General features: G+C 41.2%; 2 protein-coding genes across 2 annotated transcripts in view; one reads left to right on the top strand and one right to left on the bottom strand.

The window, feature by feature from the left end:
• The window catches only part of CHEK1 (checkpoint kinase 1), a 29652-nt gene extending 25688 nt beyond the window's left edge, over positions 1-3964 (top strand). Inside the window, exons 12-13 of the mRNA XM_019710505.2 lie at positions 463-564; positions 1795-3964. Coding sequence (XP_019566064.1) covers positions 463-564; positions 1795-1890 — 198 coding nt within the window. The 3' untranslated portion in view covers positions 1891-3964. The remainder of the gene's footprint in view (positions 1-462; positions 565-1794) is intronic.
• A 6037-nt stretch (positions 3965-10001) lies between these two features.
• ACRV1 (acrosomal vesicle protein 1) overlaps positions 10002-22428 on the bottom strand; it is a 39031-nt gene continuing 26604 nt past the window's right edge. The window contains exons 2-6 of the mRNA XM_074321798.1: positions 19858-20023; positions 16406-16555; positions 12332-13012; positions 10886-11023; positions 10002-10126 (exon numbers count right to left, since the gene is read on the bottom strand). Of these exons, the coding sequence (XP_074177899.1) occupies positions 10002-10126; positions 10886-11023; positions 12332-13012; positions 16406-16555; positions 19858-20023 (1260 nt within the window). The remainder of the gene's footprint in view (positions 10127-10885; positions 11024-12331; positions 13013-16405; positions 16556-19857; positions 20024-22428) is intronic.

Below are 22428 nucleotides of genomic sequence, written 5' to 3'. Positions count from 1 at the left end.
GGCTTCTTTACAGATCATAGGAACATTCTCAAACACCGAAAGTGAACATTGCAAGGCTTCTCAATTCTCAAGATTTTCTTCATCTTCTGATTGCTGTGGTAGCTTTTCAGCCATAAATCTGGCCTCTCTTTTATGTTTTAATAATCTTGTTTTCCCTCTCATTCTATTTTTAGTCTCTTCACTTGTTTCTTTCAATTGTTTTTTGGTAAAATACTACTTTATTTTGTTGCTGAGAGTTCACACACACCCTGGTAATGGAGCTGCACTCTGGTTATAGTTGGTCTGGGTAGGGCATACACACCCATGGGGAGAGGAAAATTCCTGTCAGTTAGCACTGCTCCTGTTACAGAAGTGCATCTCAAAGTTTTACCCTGGTAGTGTCATCACTGACCTGAGATTGTAGTTTTGTGTAGAGTGTTCTCTACCCACACATCTGGCTTAATCTTGTTTTGATTGCCTTAGGTTACTGTATCAACAACTGATAGAAGAAACAATAAACTGATTTTCAAAGTGAATTTGGTAGAAATGGATGAGAAGATATTGGTTGACTTCCGGCTATCTAAGGTATGTAGAACAGCACATTTTTAAAAAAGCTTTGTTTTGCTATTAAAGAAGTATTACATATTCATTGTAGAAATTTTAGAAATAACAAAAAAGTATAAAGAAAATAAGACTCAAGTTTAATCTTATCATTCCAGAGAGAATACAGATTTGCTTTTGATCTATTTCATTATAGTAGCCTTGCTACTATTAATAGTATATACTATGGAGATACTCTTATGTGGAGATTTTTAAATGGCATTATATTTGTATATACATGGAATTTATAAATATATAATAACTTGCTTTTTTCATTTAATATTATGAACATTTGTTCCTGTCATTATCTATTCTCCTAAAACAGTTTTTTCAAATGACATTTTCCTTATATAACTTACGGGTTTTTTTATAGAAAATGTAAGTAACAAATAAGAAAATAAAAACAATCTTAAGTTATTTTTACCCTTAAAATAATTACCCTGAATTACCCCTAATAACTTTGAAGCATTCTAAATTTTTTCTTATTGAGTTCATATATATATCTTTTTTATGAAAATTATGTCAGACATGTTTGCACATAATTACTTTATCTGTTATAAGTAATTCTGTGATAAACATTCATATACATAGAGTTTTGTTCATATTTCTGATTCTTTCTTTAGAAGTTATTGCTTCTGAGGTTATAGTTTTAAAGCCCTTGGTATACAAGGTGAAAATAGCATCTTCTCTATTTCCTGAGAGAGTGTACCTAGCTCTAAAGGAGGTTAGAGGAGGTCACATTCTTTATATATGTAGAGATTCGCTGCAGTATTGTTGTCCAGATGCTTGGTATGGAATTAAATTATTAGGATCCTAGTGTAGTAAAATCTTTCTTATAACTGAAACACTGGCTTTGTTTCCACAGTATTTTGGCAAGACTTCGGTGTAGTCGCATAGCTTATTTTTAGTTTACAAACTTTCAGTACCTATGGAAAGCAGTGACTTAAGTCCGAAAATACCAACACTCGAAACCGACAGGATGCCGTTGTATCTGCTCTCTGAGCCCAATGTGGTGGGAACAGTGATGGGCCCAAAATCAAGTCAGAATTATTTATGTAGCCATTTCTTCTCCCAAGATATTTGGTCTTCATAAGAGGACCTGAAGGAAATTGTAGCTGGGTGTATCTGTAGATGTTTGTCTCTACTAGAGAGTTTGATTTTATGGCATAGCCTTTATTTGTTTTCACATTTTTTTGGATATTATTCCTAATATAGGGTGATGGATTGGAATTCAAGAGACACTTCCTGAAGATTAAAGGGAAGCTGAGTGATGTTGTGAGCAGCCAGAAGGTTTGGCTTCCTGCCACATGATAGAGCCATTGGCTCTGGGATTCCTGATGAATATAGTGCTGCTATGTTGACATTTTTCTTCCTAGAGAAGATTATCCTGTTCTGCAAACTGCAAACAATAGTCTCTGAAGAGTTGTCTTCCCACTCGCCAACATCTTCCAACTTTTTTGTATTTTCTGCATATAAATAATACCTATATTTTAATTGTAAATAAAACTTTGGGGAAGGGATGGTTAGAATTCCTTAGTTATTTCTTCATCTGTGTTTAGTGTCTGAATTTGAGACCCACCTGGTGGAAAGCAAGCTTTGGGGAAATACGAGTTTACTAGCTTTTGTACTAACATAATGAAAGATGACACTAATCCCATTTTTATCAACACATTTGCTTTTATCCACTTTCACACAGATTTAAGTGGATGAATTAGTAAAAACAATCCTTGTGACTTTTGGACAGTAGATTTATCAGTCTGTGAAGTGAAACCAACTTCAAAAAATATATCCCCAGGATTTTTGTATTCATATTTTGAAAAGGGCCTGACCAGACATATAAACCCATTTTTGAACTATAATTATTAAAATTGCAACTAGGTATGTTTTTCTGGTGTAGTTAATAAAATATAAATATAAAACACTGGCTGGGTGGTCTTTCAAGTAGAAGTTGAGCATAAACTCTAGTGCTTAACTATCTTTACTCTAAAATTACTGTTGGTTGCACATTTTAAATATTTTTCTATATTTTCTACTTTCACAGCCATATTTTAATTTTTTATTACAGAAATAAATTCTATTTTGAAAATGAATAGCTAAGTCTGTGAACTTATTGGTGACTAAACTAGGTTATAAGGACTAAAAGGGAAGGGAGAAATAAGGAAGCAATAGTACCCGTAAACATAGATCTGGTTCTTTTATCTGTTAGATTTACTAAGACTTTGTTCTTCTAATAAAATTTATATTAACTTTTGAATATATTAGGTTGGGACCCTGTATTCCTTTTTCTTGGTAATTTATAAGAATCAAATTATCTTAGTTTGAAGCCAAGAACTTAAGAAATTTAATGGTTAGAGTTTAACAGCATATATTAGTGTGTGCATACAGGTAAATTGTGCTACTGCAGTGTACACATAGGAATAAATTTGAACTGATGGGCTCCTAAGAATTTAGCCTGTAGATTCTCAAACATGAAGAAATTTTATTCTTCAGAATTGTCAGCTAGCCATCAGTAACTCAAAAACAAAATTATCTCTGGCTTTGACCTCTCCCCCGAGTTCCCAGACTTTTATAGCTGCAGCCTATCTAACATTTCCATTTGACTAATAGTCATCTTATGACTAAAAATAATTTTTGATCTCTGTGCTCCACCCTGTTCCTCCTTAGTTTCCCCCATCTCAGTTGTATACGCCCAAACCCTAGAAATTATCCTTGACATGATTTTCATATTCTACATTGATTTCAGCAAATCCTATTCAGTTCAACAAATAATATTCAAACTATATCCCACTTCACGCCCCTACTAGTAGCACTGTAGCTAAAGACACTCATCGTTTGTATTCCTATTCTTCAACAGTTCAGGAAAACAGGAAGATCCTTCTAAAATGTGAATCACTATCCCTCCCTCCCCTGCTCTGAATTCTCATGGCTTTACTTCACACTTCAAATAAAATTCAAAACTTTATGACTGACCTGGCTTTATAGGGTCTGTCCTTTAGCCACTTCGTTGGCTTTATCTGCCACCCTCCTTGCGCATCCTGCTCTAGCCACATTGGTTCTGTTCTGCTCAACACACCTAAGCACATGCTCACCTTAAGGTCTTTTCATTGGCTGTTCCCTCTACCTGGAGTACTTTACTCCCAAATATCTGTGTGGCTTGTGCTTCACTCTTAAGTCTTTGCTTAAATGTCACCTCCTGTGCCGTCTTTCTTTGACTTACCTAAAATATGACCCCACCTCTGTCACTTTTATTTTTTATCATAACACATCTGTTACTATAGGATATTTTTATTTGTTTGTCTATTAAATGTCTGTTTCCCCCACGAGAATATGTAATATATAAACCCCTTGAGGTCAGGGGCCTTACCTGGCCTGTACATTCTGTATCCTCAGTTGCTGTCCCCCCACCCCCCCACATCTGTTCTCTTACATAGGTCTTAGTTTACTTTTTAAAGCTAAATTGTACTGTGACACTCCCTTGCTTAACAACCTCCGATGGCTTCCCATTGCATCAAGGATGGAATCTAAATTCTTTGCTCTGACTGACCTGGCCCAGCAGGACACACTTGTCTTCTGCTCACTGTGGGCTTCTTTCTTCGTTATTACGCCAAGGCTCATCCACTTCTGGGCTTCGATGTTTATAGCTTCCTGTGCCAGGAACCCCTTTGCATGGCTGATACAGCATTCAACTCCCAGCCCGTTCTTGGTTGTTCTTCCCCCAGTCGCTCTCATTTTTCTGTCCTCTTCATAGAACTGATCACCATCTGATACTATTTATTGTCTGTCTCTCACCAAAATGTAAGCTTAGACTTTGTCATTCCTTTTTACCGTTGTATATCCTGTGTATAGAGTAGTACCTGAGATACAGTAGGTGCCAAATAAAATATATGTTGAATAAATAAATGGTGAATAAATATCGGATGAGGAAAATGCCATATATGTTGTAAGGGGAAGGTGAATAGTTGGATAGTAAACTGTCAGTTATTGGAAGTTGTGTAGAATGGTGGGAAAAGTTGAATTAGATTTGGACAGACTAGCTGACATTTATAATTATGTGAACACTGACAATTGCCTCTGTAATTCTTTCAGAATTGTTTTTAATTTTAATTGTGTTAATATATATGAAGAGTATAATATACTTTGTTGCACAGAAAGGCATTCTATAAACATAACCTGCCATAATTTTTCTGCCGTGTTCATGATGCTATTGGAATTTTTTGCTCCCATTATTAAAAGTAATATCTGCTTATCATGAAAATTTGCAAAATGTAGAAATGGGGGGAGAGGAATTTATAACAGCTAAAATTTTGATGGAAAGATCAACCTATGAGGTGTATGTGTATTGTGTGTATGTGTGTGTGTGTGTGTGTGTGTGTGTGTAGTGTGGTGTATGTGATTGTTGAGGTAAATTTATGTACGTAAAATATGTACAGTTTAATAAGCAATTATAAAATTAGCATCTGTTTAGCATCTGTTTAACCACAACTCAATTGAAGTAAGATCATTTCCAGACCCTCAGAAGCCTTCCTGTACATGAGCCCCTTCACTACCCCAAACTACTCCCCACCCAGAAGTAATCACAAAATTTATTTTTGTAATAATCCTTTCCTTGGTTTTCTTTCGTTGTCTTAGTTGTTTGTGCACCTTTAAATAATATAGTTTTGCCTGGTTTTGAACTTTATATAAATGAAATTATGCTGTCTATATTTTTGTGTGTTTTTTTCCTTTATATTCACACTGTTGGATGTATCGAATTCATTGATTTTAATTACTATATAGGATGTCCTTTATGAACATACCGCTAATTATTTATTCATTCTACTGTTAATGGATGTTTGGATTGTTTGTGCAGTTTGATGCTGTCATTAACGGTCCTGCTAAGAACATTCTTGTACATGCCATGAGGTTCTCCAGGCCATAGAGACCAGGGTATATACCTAGGAATGGAATTGTTAGAATTATATATAATTTTAACGTTCATGGAATAATGGCAAACTGGTTTCTAATGTGATTGCACCAATTTTTACTGCCGTTGTAAAGATTAAGCAATTACTGGAAAAATAGTTTGGAATGATCTAAAGTAGAAGAATTTTTATAGCAGGATATGTGTTTCCAGTATTCCCAATTTTTACCTACATTTGATGTTGTCAGTCTAATTTTTTGCCAAATTGTTGGTGTGTAATCTCTGTGTGTGTTGTTAATTTGCTTGTTCCTAAGTTTAAATGCGGTTGAGTATCTTATGTCTGTTCCAGTCTTTTGCTCATTTTTCTATTGTTCTTTCTTTTTCTTAATGGTTTCATTTCTTTTTTTTTTTTTTTTTTTTTTTTTTATTAAATTTATTGAGGTGACAGTTGTTAGTAAAATTACATAGATTTCAGGTGTACAATTCTGTATTACATCATCTATAAATCCCGTTGTGTGTTCATCACCCAGAGTCAGTTCTCCTTCCATCACCATATATTCGATCCCCCTTACCCACATCTCCCACCCCCACCCCCACCCCCCACCCCCCTTACCCTCTGGCAACCACCAAACCATTGTCTGTGTCTATGAGTTTCTGTTTCTCATTTGTTTGTCTTGTTCTTTTGTTGTTTTGGTTTATATACCACATATCAGTGAAATCACATGGTTCTCTGCTTTTTCTGTCTGACTTATTTCGCTCAGCATTACACTCTCAAGATCCATCCATGTTGTCACAAATGTTCCTATATCATCTTTTCTTACTGCCGAATAGTATTCCATTGTGTATATATACCACAACTTCTTCATCCATTCATCTATCGAAGGACATTTTGGTTGTTTCCATGTCTTGGCCACTGTAAACAAAGCTGCAATGAACATTGGAGCACACGTGTCTTTATCTCTAAATGTTTTCAGATTTTTTGGGTAGATACCCAGGAGAGGGATTGCTGGGTCATATGGCAATTCTATTCGTAATTTTTTGAGGAACCTCCACACCGCCTTCCATAACGGCTGCACCAGTCTGCATTCCCACCAACAGTGTATGAGGGTTCCTATTCTCCACAGCCTCTCCAACATTTGTTACTATTTGTCTTGTTGATGATGGCCATTCTGACTGGGGTGAGGTGATATCTCATTGTGGTTTTGATTTGCATTTCTCTGATGATTAGTGATGTTGAGCATTTTTTCATATGTCTATTTGCCATTTGTATGTCCTCTTTGGAGAAATGTCTCTTCAAGTCCTCTGCCCATTTTTCAATTGGGTTGTTTGTTTTTTTGTTGTTCAGTTGCATGAGTTCCTTGTATATTCTGGATACTAGCCCCTTATCGGAGGCACTGTTTGCAAAAATCTTCTCCCATTCAGTTGGTGGCCTCTTTATTTTGTCAATGGTTTCTTTTGCTGTGCAGAAGCTTTTAAGTTTCATATAGTCCCTTTTGTGTCTGGCTTCTTTTACTTAATGTTTTCAAGGTTCATTTATGTTGTGGCGTGTATCAGCACTCCAGTCCTGCTTATGGTTGAATAATATTCCATTGTATGTGTATACTACATTTTTTTATGTGTTCATCAGTTGATGGACATCTGGGTTTCTTCTGCTTTTGGGCTATTATGGAAAAGGTGGCTGTGGACATTATTGTACATATTTTTGTGTGTCTATACTTTTCAGTTGTCTTGGGTATATACCCTAGATTAGAATTGCTGGGTGGTAGTCGTTTTATGAATATTTTAAACTTGATTTTAGTTTAATAATATTGTCCTGAAACATGCTTTGTATGGTTTCAGTATTTTGAAATTTGTAGAGTCTTGCTTGGTGGTTCAGAATACTCCATGTGTGCTTAAGTATTCCATGTGTGCTTAAAAAGAATATGGTGTGTACAGTTGCTGGGTACCGCTTCTAGGTATATATCTGTGGAATCCACTCAGGTAATCATGTTCACATTTTCTATAACCTTAATGCTTAGGCAATGAATTACTGAAGAAGTAAAAGTCCACTAAGATTATAGATTTATGTAATTCTCCTTGTGCTTCTGTTAATTTTGCTTTATGTATTTTAGGGCTATATCCTAAGGTTGCATACAGGTGTAAAGTTACCTCTTTTCAGTGAATTAAACCATTTATTTATTTAGCAGTGACCCTCTTTATAAATATTGTAATGCTTTTGCCTATTAATTAATACAGCTCTACAAGCTTTCTTTTTTGTTTTTGTTTTTGATGCTAATTTTAAAAAATAAGAAAGAAAGCCAGCATCACAGGCTTTCTTTGCATGGCATCTTTTTTATCCTTTTAATTTTCCTAAATCGTATGTAAAATGTAGCTCTTAATTATTTTTTAAATCTAGTCTGACAGTCTTTTTCTTTTCACTGGAGCACTTATTCCATTTATACTCAGTATAATTCCCAATATATTTGGATTTATTTTTACCATCTTATGTTGGTCCCACTGGATTTATATTCTTTTTTCCCTGTTTTGTCTTTCTTGGTATTTTCTTTAAAAATAATTTTACTTATTCCTCCTCTCCTAGTTTGAACTACAACTTATATTGGGGAGGGGGTTCTCTAGAATTTAAACAATATACATATAATCAAAGGCTGATGTTAATCCTTTGTACTCTTTCTGCACAATCAGGGGGACCTTACACTTTTCTAGTTTATGTACTGTTGTGTATTTTAATGTGTGTGTGTGTGTGTGTATGTGTGTGTGTGTAAATATGTCTTTATAAATGTTTTTAAGAAAATTGTCAATTCACATACTGGTGTGAGAAATAATACAGAGGGATCCTGTGTATCTTTACCCAGTGTCTCCCAGTGGTGACATCTTGTAAAACAGTATCATAACCAAAATACAAGTATTGATATGATCAACATAGAACATTCCATCACCACAGGAATCCTTCATGTTGCCCTTGTATAGCTACGCTCAACTTCCCTCCCATTCTCTGGCAGCCGCTAATCTATTCTCCATTTCTACAATTTTTTCATTATAGTGATGTTACATAAATTGAATCAGAATATTAACCTTTTGGTATTGCTTTTTTCATTCAACATAATTCTCTGGAGATTCACCAAGGTTGTTACCATATATCAAGTTTAATGGCCCTTTAACGGCTCTTTGTATTCCAGAGTATGGATGTACCACGTTTGTTCAACCTTTCACCTGTTGAAGGACATCTGGGTTATTTCTAGTTTTTTATTTTATTGTATTGTATTTTTGGCTCTTAATAAAGCTGCTGTAAACTCTTGTGTATAGGTTTTTGTGTGAACATAAAGTCTTCATTTCTCTGGGATAAATGCTGAGGAGTGCCACTGCTGGGTCACATGATAGCTGCATGTTTGGTTTTTGAAGAAACTTCCAAACTTTTCCAGAGTGGCTATACCATTTGTATGTTTCAGCCATCACTATGTAAGAAATCCAGTTTCTTCACATCATCAGCATTTGGTGGTGTCACTATTTTTTTCATTTCATTTTTTCATTTCATTTTTCATTTTCATTTCATTTAAAATTTTAAAATAATTTTAACACAAAATTATTATCAGACACTTCTGTAAGTCATAAGTCTGACATGTCTCAGTGCGTCGAGATAAAAGTATTGGCCGGCCTTGGTCTTTTCTGGAGGCATTGCCTTGCCTTGCCTTTCCCAGCTCCTATGGGTTGCCCACGTCCCTTGGCTCATAGTCCTCTTTCTCTAACTTCAAAGCCAGCAATGGAGGTGCAAACACTCTGAAGAATATACCACTAGTGCAAGACGAGAGGGACTATTATAGTATTTCCACCTGCCCCTCTATGCTGAGATGATCCAATAACATCGTGTATGTGAAAAAGATTTAAGCATTATGACCTGCTGTATATTTGTATAGCAAATAAATTTTTAAAGGAGTAATTTTATTATTATAATTATGTTAAGAGTAAAAAGTCTCAAGAGCCAAAGAAAGGGTGAGTTTTGGACACCATGATAAGTACAAGGGGATGAGGTTTCTATAGGGATGGAAAGGTGGGGAATCAGATAGAAGGACCCTCAGTATTGCATAAGCTCATCAAAGGTTAATGCCTACTTTGTACTCCTTCTTGTGGTCTCTGCCCTGAGGACCCCTTCACTTTGATGAATACGGAACGGTTTAAAAGTGCATCCACTTTAATATGTGGAGTGGGAGGACACTCAGGCTGATTCTGCAACTGGCTGACAGGAAAAGAAGCGTGTCTGGAGTCTATATTCTTTAACCATGTGGAATTTATTTTAAAAGAAAAGAATGTTGAGAGATGGGTTTGGGGAACAGGGAAGACAGAGGACAGAGAGTGTTGGCATGGATAGGAGAGGGAAGATATCTGAGCACCTCATCTAACACTCAGGCAGAGGACGTGCGATTGACTAATTGTTGAGCTGAAAAGAAACGAAATATAAATTGAGCCCAGGAGGTTGATGGAGGATTTTTGCTGCCTCAGTCAGAACTGGTAGCAAGGGCACCGGCTTCTAGATCTTGTTGCAGAAAGGCTGATTCCGACAGCATGCAATTTGCATCCTGGTTCCATGGGAGAAGAGGTTCATAGATGGGCACATGTTCTCACACCCCTGAACCATGAATTGGAGTTTTCCACCTGAAAGAAGCAGGGACAGACAGTAGTGAGCAGGAGGCTTCGTCCTCCAACCTTAGCCTTCATCCCATGGTCCCCAGCGTCCCCATGCAGGCACGACCAAGACCTCCAATTTATGTATTCTTCCTCCCTGTCCCTTTCCATCTGCCTCATCTGGGCGCTTTCCCCCATCAGTTGCCCACTCCCACTAATAAGGGACCAGACAAACCACAAGGGAATTCAGCCAGTGTGGTTCATGGGATGGAAGTAACCAAAATCCCTTATTTGGGGGATGAGGAGTGAGTAGGAGGGTAGAGAGGCGTGGGAATATACTCAGGCCTGGCAATCTGCGGACACAGACAGACAATTGTTTATTCATGTATTCAGTATTTACTTAAATGCCTCCCTCCCCTGTACTGGACATGGTGCTAAGTGCTAGGAATACATAGCCATGAACAAGCTAGACACAGTCCAGAGCTTCTAGTCAATGTCTCAATGGCTTAAAGGACAATTCATATTTCTTTACTAGGAAGAGACAGCCAGTCTCCCTGCCTCCTTTTAAGATATCATAGGCCTGCTGGGAAGGGGCTCTACCTCTCCACCAATAGCTGGAATTCTATTCTTAATTCTTGAAAGGATAAAGTAAGTTCTCCTGAATCTCCAAGTTTCAGGGAACCACAGCTTGATCCCTGCTCAGGCCCCCGCCCCCCACCACACTGCTCCCCATCAGTACTCGGTTGATGTAGTCTCTGGCAAAGATTGCCTCATGAAGTCCCCACATACCTTCAAAGATCTTTTTTAACATGCACTGCTGGGACTTCTGAGTGGCACAAATTCCCTCTCCACGAAGACATTTTCCTTGGTCATTCATATAAGCGCATGTGTGGCAATTTAATACTGGGTCTGAAAATTTAATAAAGCCTGATGAAATTCCCTTGTGGATCAGGTGTGTAGTCCTGAGTCACATATCTGGGGAGGGATGATGGGCAACAAGTAGACTGGATGTAACACGTTGCATTTATTGGTTCTTCTTGGGGACCTGAGGGCCCTGTGTCTGATAGAGCATATTCTCTCTCCCATAACAAAGGAAATTCCTTCATTCTTACTGCTTCGTCTATGATCTTCATTGATGAATCCCAAATTTATCTTTCTAATACTGACTTTTACTCCAATTCATAGCCCCATGGGCTGACTTCCTGGACATTTATAATGAGATGCCCTTCTGCCCTAACTCAATAGGAGCAAAGAACTTATTACATGACTGGCTCCCTTTTGCACTCCTCACCATATTCTCACGCAAAAGTACAAAGTAAAATTTGTTGAATAAGCTTCGTTAAAATGCTCTAATGTTGCAAACCCCGTAAAGAGTCTATATCATTCTCCATTTTCAAATTGGCCTTCAATAAGGTCACAAAGGGCCTTTCACTAAGGCATTCTCTTTGAAATGCTTCCACATTGCCTCTTTTACGATCTCCACTGCCAATTCCCTAGTTAAGGAAGCATAAGAAGTGGAAAGAATATGGGCTTTGGAGTCAGACCTACATTTGAATCCAAGGTTTACCACTTTCTAGCCATGTGATGTTAACCTCACTTCTCTCACCTGGAAATTTGGAAGACTGCTACTTATGCAATGGGGTGAAATATGAAGTATTTATGTCTGGTAGTAACTTGAGGCATCAAACCTTGGATCTTGTTTTCCTTCTGCAAATAACCTCTTTTTTTGTAAGAGCCAAAGAAATGTAGTTGTCCTAGGAACTTAATTCTGGATCTAACAGTCTCTTCACGTTTTACTTTCTATGTTCAAACAAGAACAAAGAGCCACCAGCTCCAGAGCTAGATATGTCTTTACAGAGTTTGCAAAGCGTTCTAACATAGTTTGTTAAGGAACAGATTTAGCATGAAGCTCATGAAGGTTAGTCTTCCAGGAACCCCTTTCCAAGGGGAGCTGTGGCCATTTGTATCCATAATTCCATATGTACAGTAAAGCTGGAGGGACTACTGGCACTTTGTATTTGTGTTATTTTTCTTAAAGAGGGCCTTCCAAATTGTTTAGCCTTCAGGGCCCCACAAAACCTTGCTCCTGCCTCCTGGTATTACTGTCAAGAGAGTTTTGGGGATAGCTGTTTGTGAACTATTCTTTCTTCTACACTCTTTAAAATTGGGTGTTTTGATGTGTTGCCTCTTTCCCACCAGAAGTTAAGGACTGGCAATCATCCAAAGGTGGCTCACCTGTGCTTGAAGGTGGACTGCCTGAAGGCTGTTCAACCAATGACTTTTCACCTGAGACCTGGTCACCTGTAGGCTGTTCACTTGAAGCCTGTCCACCTGAAGGCTGTCCACCTGTAGGCTGTTCTCCCGAAGGCTGTTCTCCCAAAGGCTGTCCACCTGAAGCCTGTTCACCTGAAGGCTGTTCTGCCGAAGGTTGTTCTACCGAAGGCTGTTCTCCCGAATGCTGTTCTACCGAAGGCTGTTCTCCTGAAGGCTGTTCTACCGAAGGCTGTTCTCCCGAAGGCTGTTCTACCGAAGGCTGTTCTCCCGAAGGTTGTTCTACCGAAGGCTGTTCTCCCGAAGGCTGTTCTACCGAAGGCTGTTCTCCTGAAGGCTGTTCTCCCGAAGGTTGTTCTACCGAAGGCTGTCCACCTGAAGGCTGTTCACCTGAAGGCTGTTCACTGGAAGCGTGCTCACCTGAAGCCTGCTCACTCACACCCGATTTGGGATCACCTGAAGCAGCTTCACCGGAACCGTGCTCACCTGAGGCGTGCTCATTTAAAGTGTTCTTGCCTGAAGAAGCCTTATATAAAGCCTCACTGACTGAAGGGTTTGCAAGTGAAAAGTACTCACCTGAAAGTTGCTGAATGGAAGCTTGATGACCCATCGAGCCAGGAGGCTCATCAGGCAGACCTGATGCTCCTGGAATGGAGAAGAAACAGAAGAGAGATTGTCAAGGGGAGAGAAAGCGTTTCCGGAGTAAAGACGACTTTCCTATGGAGTAAGGCTAATGGTATTGGATTCCTACGTTTCCTGTGGGCCTAGATCAGGCACATGAAGATGTGACATATGTTGGAGGAAGTTAGCTAATTACCCAAGAGACCATGAAAGACAGAGGTGTTAATGAAACGCCCAGAGTCCACCTCTGGGATTAAAGGGATGAATTTAAAGATCCATAGTATTAAGAAATACACAGGAGGCCCACTTGCCCATGCCCCAAAAGCACCTGGAGGGAAATGACTGTGCCTCCCTGACAAAGCCAGCATCAGGAAATCAACATACCATCACTCATGTAACCAGCAGTTCACCACAAACCCTCCCTCCAGTTCCTCTGTGAGTGAAAGGCAAGAAAAATAGAGATAACAAGAGGGAGAGAGAAATTAAGTTTTTTCAATAGCTGGGTAATGGTAGCTGAAATTAAGGGTGGAAGATTTTTACCTTTGGGCAGGATAAATTTTAAACTAGAAATGACAAATATCTCATGAACACAAAGATTATCAGAAGGGATTAAGACACCTTAATTTGGCAATTTTAAGTTTTTCCCCACACTCAAACCCCAATCCATGTGGGCTGGGGACTCAAAGCAAGGTTGCTATTAATTTTTAAGATAAAAAGTTATTTGCTTATAGATCTCCAATTTGAGATTCTTTGTGATATAACATTTACACCCACGTCATGGAGTTGTCATGAGTGTTCAATTAGTCCATTGCCTAAGTGTTCAATTAATTTTAGTTTTCTCTCCTCCCCACCTTACATTGGAAATTACAAAAGTCTTAGCTGGGCACTCTCTTCTGGACAGTCTCTTCTCCCAGTAATCCATCTCGTCAATGACTTGTCAAACAAATATTCTTTAAGTATGAATTTCATTGAATGTAGCACCAAACAGAGAATTTGATGATTACACTTTGATTCGACTGAGTAACGTAGAGGAAGGCAAGTAACTACAACTGAGTTATTAATCCTAGCCATAGCCAAACTGAGAGGAATTACAAGATCTTTGAGGCTGAGGTAGTGTAAGTCCCTAAAGTACTTTAGCTCTGTAAGAGTTATACATATATGAATATGTATACATGTGCATGTGAGGTCTGACAACTAAGTTCGTGAACTCATCCTAGAAAAAGTGCTACATACCTCATTGCTGCATATCACTACAGTCACCTTCAAAGTACTCCCCTTGGGAAGCTATGCACCGATGCCAGAGCCTAGTCCACCCTTCAAAGCAGGTTTGGAACTCTTTTTCTGGCATGGCCATCAGAGCTGTCCTCGTACTACCCTTGATGTCCTGAATGTCATCAACATGTCTTCCTTTCAATATGTCCTTTATCTTCAGGTAAAGAAAGAAGTCATTGGGGGCCAGATCAGGTGAGTAGGGAGGGCGTTCCAGTACAGTTATTTGTTTACTGGCTAAAAACTCCCTCACATACAGTGCCGTGTGAGCTGGTGCATTGTCGTGACGCAAGAGCCATAAATTGTTGGTGAAAAGTTTAGGTTGTCTAACTTTTTCACGCAGCCTTTTCAGCACTTCAAAATAGTAAACTTGGTTAACTGTTTGTCCAGTTGGTACAAATTCGTAATGGATAATCCCTCTGATATCAAAAAAGGTTAGCCACATCATTTTGACTCTTGATTTGGACTCACAGAACTTTTTGGTAATGGAGAATTGGCTGACTTCCATTATGCACTTTGACGCTTTGTTTCAGAAGCATATTGATACACCCATGTTTCATCACCAGTGATAACATGGCCCAAAACATCGTCTTGCCTCTCCAAAAGGTTGTGGCAAACTTTGACTTTCCTTTGCTTTTGTTCATTGGTGAGCTCCTTCGGGACCATTTATGCACACACTTTTTCATGCCAAGATTTTCAGTTAAGATTTTCCTGTTTCTCTACCGATGTTTCACTTGGTCTGTTATGCTCCTCACAGTCAGCTGACGATTTTGATGCACAATTTGATGAATTTTTGCAATGTTTTCGTCAGTTCTGCTCGTTACTGGCCACATTGACCTCCCTTCATCAGTGGTGCATTCTCTCCCCTCAGAAAAACATTGAATCCATTCGTACACTGCTGTTTCTTCATGGCATTATCCCCATAAACTTGGACTAACATGTCCCTGATTTCACTTCCAGTCTTGCCAAGTTTAACAAGAAATTTAATGTTTGTTTGTTGCTTTAATTCAAGCTCAGACATTCTCTCGATGGCACGCAAAAACATGCAACAATAATGAATGCCACTCAGCAAGACACCACTACACGTCTACATGATATACCTGTGAGACCCTGATACACCAAGGTTATGAAATCTTACCGAGCTGTTTGTACAGTGCTGCCAATGTAAGTACATGGTGGCAAGTTTGTGAACTTATTTGTCATATATATATTCATATACTCAATCTGGGTAATTTGCAGTCCTTATAGTCTACGACTTTCTGAACGACTAGGATTAGTATATATTGATAAAGGAAAGGTAGAACTTAGTAAGGCTTTTAGGAGGTTTTTATTTTTAAAAAGTTACAGAATCACTCTGCTTGACTGATTCTTCAATAGTTAGCAGAAGCTTTAATACAATATCTCTGATAGGAAGCTTGAAAAAGGAACACTAATTTCTTAGTCATTCTTATAGTTTATAACTCACTGCTTCACCAAATGGCTGCTACATACTATCTTCTGGTCACTACGTATCTATGTTTCTGAGTCAACCTTTGAAAATCTAAGAAAGCCATAAAGAGTATGTCTGAGAACCAACATTACAGAAAACACTGTTGTTTAACCAACAGCTCTGAGCTCACGGCCTTTCTCATCCACAGGAGGAAGGAGGGAACATAGCCCACCACGAATGGGGGTCCTGAAAGAGGAAATACAGACAAGTGGAGGGACAGAACATAGTTGTGAAGGAGAGGTATGTAAGGTCTCTGGCCCAAGCCCTGCTGGGTTCTGAGATGGCTTTCTGGGCACATTGCGTTCCCATCTCCTTATGTCTTTCCTTGCCACATTAACTACATAGGATCTCAGGCTCAGTTCATTGGAACAAGCCTTCACTGGACTTCCACAGAACCCCTAGACCTAGCTTCTCATCTCACAGAGCATCAGGTCCAAGTATTGAGTGGCTGAAAGAAGTCAGAACGGGACTGTGCCAAGCCAGTGGGCTCTTCTGAGAGTAAAGTCATTACTGTGAGCTGGTGCAGCAGCTCACAGTTGAATTTGTTTAGCTATCCCTGATTCTGAGTCATTCTGGTTTGGGTAACTAAGATACTGGTCTTCCTTCTTCAAGGGCTGTAACAACTTAAAGAGGCCTTTTAGCCAAGGTAAAGGACTTACCTCTGGCAGATCCAAGCAGGTAAAAGCTCATTAGTAAGAGAAACTTCATCTGGATTTTAAGAAAGAGGGGACCCTTGTGTGGGGCCCCCAAGAGCCGTGAAGAAAAACTGAGCAGAAGCTCCCAATGCTGAGTCACAGCCTCTGGAAATTCTAGAACCTCAGAAACAACCCATATTGGCTCACAATGGATTGTGCTCTGAGGTTTTCATGTAACCAGTCAGGTAGGTTGGCCCTCCAACAACCCATATCAAACCACCAGTACAGGCTGCGTGTTTGCCACATGCAAGATGTGTCTCGGGGCTCTCTGCCCTATTAAAAAAAATCTTATTACCAAAATAATATATACTCTTTGTAATAAATTTTAAAAGCTATCTACTCTCTTCTTAAAGTATTCTTGACAGTGAGCTGTGACTGGCTGGTTATTTTCTGTTTGGCTCTCTAAATTAGCCTTTTTTTGGCCCTGTGCCCCCAGAAGGCTGACTTCTGTTGACTTGATCACATAAGTGGTGGTTGGGTTTGGCTTCAGATTGGATTTAGCCAATGGAAGATTGGAGGAGGAAACACACACACACACACACATAGATGGTGGAGGGGGGGCAGGAGAGGGAAGTACTTGTTCTTTCTATTCCCTTCCTGCGACACTCTGACATTGGCTGGGTCTTTCCATGATGAAGCTTCTGTCGAGTGTTTTCTCCTTCACGGCTCCAGCTCTCAGCCAGCCTCTGGTAAGGTGTTTTCCTTCCCCTGCCCCCGAAGCAGAAAGATGATGATTTCTTGCTGAGGCTAAAATCTGGATGCCCCAACTTTCCTTTTGTTGTTGTTTTTGTTTCCTTAACCATGCCCACTTCTGTAAATAGTCTTTTCATAAAGAGTCTATATCAATCATAGTTATGGTAGGAAACAGATGGGTAACTGAGGAGAATTTATATGATGTGGGCACAGAAAAGGGATCAAGGAGGGATAGTCGAAAGCCTTGATCTGTATCTTCTATCCAGAGGGTAGCCAAGCTGAGGAGATGGACGTGGTGACACATCTACCTGGTATAAACCTGGAACTTTGGGGGGGATTGGGTGGCAGAGAGCCCCTAGCTTCCATCTACTTCTTCCCTGCCTGTCTCTCTTCGACGACTGTATTACATGCACCACGGCATGCTGGGTCCCAAGAGATGTATTTATCATTCCTCCATCTTCATCCCATGCTCCATCCCAAGCCACATCTATATACAACTGCCAGTCTTTTTCTGAATATGCAGTGTTCTCTGCATTTTCATGGTTGCCCTCCCCACTTTTCCTGAAATCATACTGCCCCATCTCATCTTGCTGATGAGAATTGATTCTTAACTCCCCGGGAAGTCTTATCCATGCCAATCACCACCTACAAGTTGAAGAATTCCCGAATCTACCAATCTGGGCAACAAACTCCTCTCTTCTTAGTTCAATATTTATTAAAAAGACGCATGCTCTCCCACCTTAAGATTCTGATGTCATCTGCAGCCACCCGCAACTCATGCACAACGCACAACGTTGAGTCCTTCAGCCCCCACAGGCTATCATGGGTCTTGTCTGCCTATTTTCCTGCATGAAGGGCTGTGAACAGGAGCTAGGGCAGTCCCTGACCTCGGGGAGCTTGGTCAACTGGGCGACCGGAAGGAGCATCAGGGAGAAACTGCAGAGAGCAGAGAGAAAAGAATCGCCAGGGCTGGGTTAGCAGCGTGGCACACCTCCTCTGTCCCCTCCAGAACATACCAGAATGAAGACTAAATGGAGTCCCAGAAGAATCATTTAATAAAAACCTTGTTCTTTGCAGATTATAGAAAATGATTTCTGATGAGACATACCCATTCTTGTCCATGACGTAGCTCTGGAGCTAGGGAACTTCTGTGCCTGAAGGAGCCATCTCAGGCAGCAGGAATCCTGTCCTCCGGTCCTTGGACACTGATTTGGAGGCTCTTGGGACCCATCAAGACGTGTGTTTCCCTGGCAAAGTGGCAAGGTGTGGAGCAGAGACTGCGCCATCATGGAACGGCTGCCTATCCCACGAGCTGAACCGCGGCTAGAACGGAGGTTGCTCTCTGCAAACCCCCCTTAAAGACAGTCTGATTGCAATGGATGTTCATTCTGACAGAAATCATCACCCCTCCCTTGCCTCCTGCTACAGCATGTGTTGATTCTGGGAATAGGCCGCTGTCCTGGCCCGGTCAAGCATGTATAGTAATTTCCTGTACCTGGTAGCATTCACATACTAGTGCCAATGACTATCACCCCCCCCCCCCAACCCCCATATAAATCTTTGGCACCTGCCAAGCCACGCTGGGATCCATTTCGTCTTGCAGCCACCTAAGACAAGCCTTGTATGTAAGTCTCCCTTCAAAAACTCCATTAAATACCAGACTGGACTGACCAGCCTTTTTTCTTCACTATGGAGGTAGATTTTCAGTCTCAGGCCTTTTCCCGGGTCTGCATTTACGAACACAGGGTCAACAGAGTCTGCAGATCTGGGTTTGAGTCTGCCCCTTTATCCTCTTTGGCCTCTGAGCCCGATCGCTTCCTTTTAGTTTTCTCATCAGTAAAATGGAGATCTTAATAATGACCATAAAGACCTTCGTTTGAGAATCAAATGGAATAACATTGTTCCAGTGTGTAGCACTGTGGCTGAAATATAGCAAGCTCTCAATCAGTGTCACATGTTGTCCTGGGATGGAGTATGTGACAACCTCCTCAGACTTCAGAGCTGGGCTGGGGAGTAATTACACACTCTATGGAGTCAGCCGTCCATTTCAGTTTGTTTCCTGTTCTTAAGCTGGGAGAGGACAATCCAGAAGGGAAGGGATGTGTTCGTTCGTTCTGGTGTTGGGCAAGGGTAGACCCAGGTTTTGGGGTGTGCTGAAGGTTGCTGAGGAGCCTGAAGCCAAAGCTACAAAACTTTTTCTCCAGCTCAGTGTTTTAAAAATTACATTCCTCATAAAAATCTCGATCTCGTCTGAAATGCAGCCTGCCTGGAAGATAGACCTAAATATGCTAGTGCTTTATTAGTCTCGGCATCACCGTTTCCATGAAACCAGGAGACTTCAATAGCTGGATTCACACTTTATTCAGGGAAGTGCTGTAATCCCTTCAGTGAGGAAGATCATGGCATCATGAGCCCCAAGCCTCCAGGTTCACAAACTTACCCCAATCTCACCAGTACTTGGCCCGAGTAAGGCGGACATAATTCTCCCATTTAAAAGCTAGGGAAAATGAGAGCAAAAGAACCCATGAGAGAATGTGGTGCCCTCTTTCCTTCACCCTCGGTAAGGCCAGTGGGGGTGAGCAGAGCCAGAGGCATTAGAAACTCCTTTCACTCCGCATCCTGGGGAGGACACAGCCCTTTGCCTCGGTTCCCACTGGCTGTCACGCCCAGACGGGTTATAAAGCCGAATTCTCAGGGGCTGGGTGTCTGCAGCTCTGTCATACCTTCGGCTACTCCTTGGTCCTGGGTGCCAGATGGCTTCACATACATGCTGCTGCTGCTGGGCCTCTCCTTGCTTTTGGGCTCCCTGCGAGGTGAGCTTCTGTGGGGCACCCGGGGAGGGCTGAGGGTACTGGGTCTAGGGGAGCCGACCCAGTCGGGGGGCTGTGGCTTGAGGGGGCATTGGGGAAGTGAAGAACAAGGCACGAGGACCTCACCTTAACCTCAGGGGTGATCACAGCCTTCACCCCACCCCACTCTCCTTCTTCCTCCTCTGTTGCCCCCACTCTTCTCCTCTTCCCTTTCTTCTTTCTCTTCTGTCCCAATTGTAGTTCAGCCTCCGTCTCCTTCCCAGCTCAGTTCCAATCCTTGATACGCCCCAATTCCTCAAGCTTTCTTGCTGAGAGCTTGACATTTGAGTTGGAAGGAGCAAAAACCATCCTTTGTCTGTGGGCAGTGAATGTGGGCTGCTACTGATCACGGGCTTTACACGTGGGGTCAGGCGGAGCTGCAGTGTGGGACTTGACCTTCCTCCAGCAGCACAGCCCATACTAGGGCACAAACTTTACACCCAGGGGCGCACGTGCCTCCTCCCGGTTCCCTCAGAAATCACCTGCTTTTCAGCATTCATCAGGCCGTGGGAACCCGTCACTGTCCAGGCTGTGCCTGGGCCGCAGGGTGTGCTCCTTTTCCAGACCAGCAGGGAGGCTGGGATGGAAACGCCTCATTATGCTGGTTTTGACTTTGCAGCTCTAAAATGTCACGAGTGTCAGCTGGTCAGCGCCAGTGGGGTTTGTGAGTGGGGAAAGCTTCTGCCAGACGCAAGACAGCCAGCAGTGCTTTCTGAGGAAGGTCCACGAAAGTAGGTGGGACCTGAGACGTCTCCTGGGGTGACCTTTGCCTGGTCTTAAGGGAGGTGGCTCTCTCAGGAGCCCTGTGTGTGTGTGTGTGGCAGGGGGACGGGGGTTCCTAGGAAATTGGGAAAGGATCCTCTAGACCTGGTGTTGGACTGCCACTGGCCCTTGATGGGACCAATAGACTGATCAGGAGGAAAAGTGCTTGTTGAGTGGTCCCAGGGGCCTTGTGTACGCAGAGATGACAGGAATTGGACTATAAACATTCCATTGGAGTTTGTGGTAGCCATGTGGGGAGCTGGAGACTTCGGTGAGGGCAAGTTTAGGGGTTGGGGAGGATGGCAAACCAGGGGCCCACCTCAATCATTGAAGGGTGGCTGATGTCCCTTCCTACCTGGCAACCTGGCAGCCTGACTCCTCAGAGCAATGTGCTGTTTCTTCACACTCATTGAATCACTTATTTTTTAAACCACTATCTATAGTTTACTTTTTATGTGACAAGCACTTGAACTTGGAGGCCACAAATCAGAGATCCTATTTTCTTGTCTTTCTTCCTCTCCAGCTGACAAGCTCCTGTATGGATACCAGGGCGGTGGGGACTTGCGCGTCTCCATGTCTTTCTTCAAAAAAGATGCTCGAGTGCATTTTATATGCTGCAAGGACACATCTTTCTGTAACAGGCTGTAGAGACTTGGCCCTTCCTTGCCCTGTTCTATTGTTCACGAGCCTTGGCCTCTAGTTTAGCCCTTTTCTATACTCATATATCCTTTCTAAATGCTGAAACCTGCTCCGACTTAGCTACAGGTATTGATGTTTCAACAGCTTAACCCCCTAGATAGAGGCTTTCTCCTTCCCAGCACCCTTGGTGCTCTCTCTTTCTTTCTTAGATTCTTGTCTCCTTCCCTTTCTCTCTCTGTCCCTTCCTCCCCTCCCCCATCTGGCATATAGCAAGACCCACCCCACTCTCTTTAACAAATATTTTCTGATTGCTAAGCCCTGTAATTAGGAGCTGATTACATAACAGTGAATAAGATCTCATCCCTTCCCTCAGTATGCCTTCAGTTTTTGTTGTTGTTGTTTTTTTAAATTTTATTTTATTAAATTTATTGGGGTGACAATTGTTAGTAAAATTACATAGATTTCAGGTGTACAATTCTGTATTACATCATCTATAAATCCCATTGTGTGTTCATCACCCAGAGTCAGTTCTCCTTCCATCACCATATATTCGATCCCCCTTACCCTCATCTCCCACCCCCCACCCCCCACCCCCCTTACCCTCTGGCAACCACTAAACTATTGTCTGTGTCTATGAGTTTCTGTTTGTCTTGTTCTTTTGTTGTTTTTGGTTTATATACCACATATCAGTGAAATCACATGGTTCTCTGCTTTTTCTGTCTGACTTATTTCGCTCAGCATTACTCTCTCAAGATCCATCAATGGAATACTATTCGGCGGTAAGAAAAGATGATATAGGAACATTTGTGACAACATGCCTTCAGTTTAATAGCTCCTTTTCTGCCAGGCTGACCAAGTCGCAATAGCTCCAATATCTGGCCTCCCTCTGATTCATAGACCTTAGGGCTGGAAGTTTTAAACACACACACCCACGCACACGCTTCCGCAGTCTTTCCCCCTTTCTACTACTTAGCTTTTTTTCCTAATAAATCCTGTATTCTTTTAGGTTGGTATGGCTTGCAATTTTTGTTTTTGTATTTTAGC

Source organism: Rhinolophus sinicus, linkage group LG16, assembly GCF_036562045.2.
Source record: "Rhinolophus sinicus isolate RSC01 linkage group LG16, ASM3656204v1, whole genome shotgun sequence".
NCBI lineage: Eukaryota > Metazoa > Chordata > Mammalia > Chiroptera > Rhinolophidae > Rhinolophus > Rhinolophus sinicus.
This window is presented reverse-complemented; position numbering and strand designations above follow the sequence as displayed.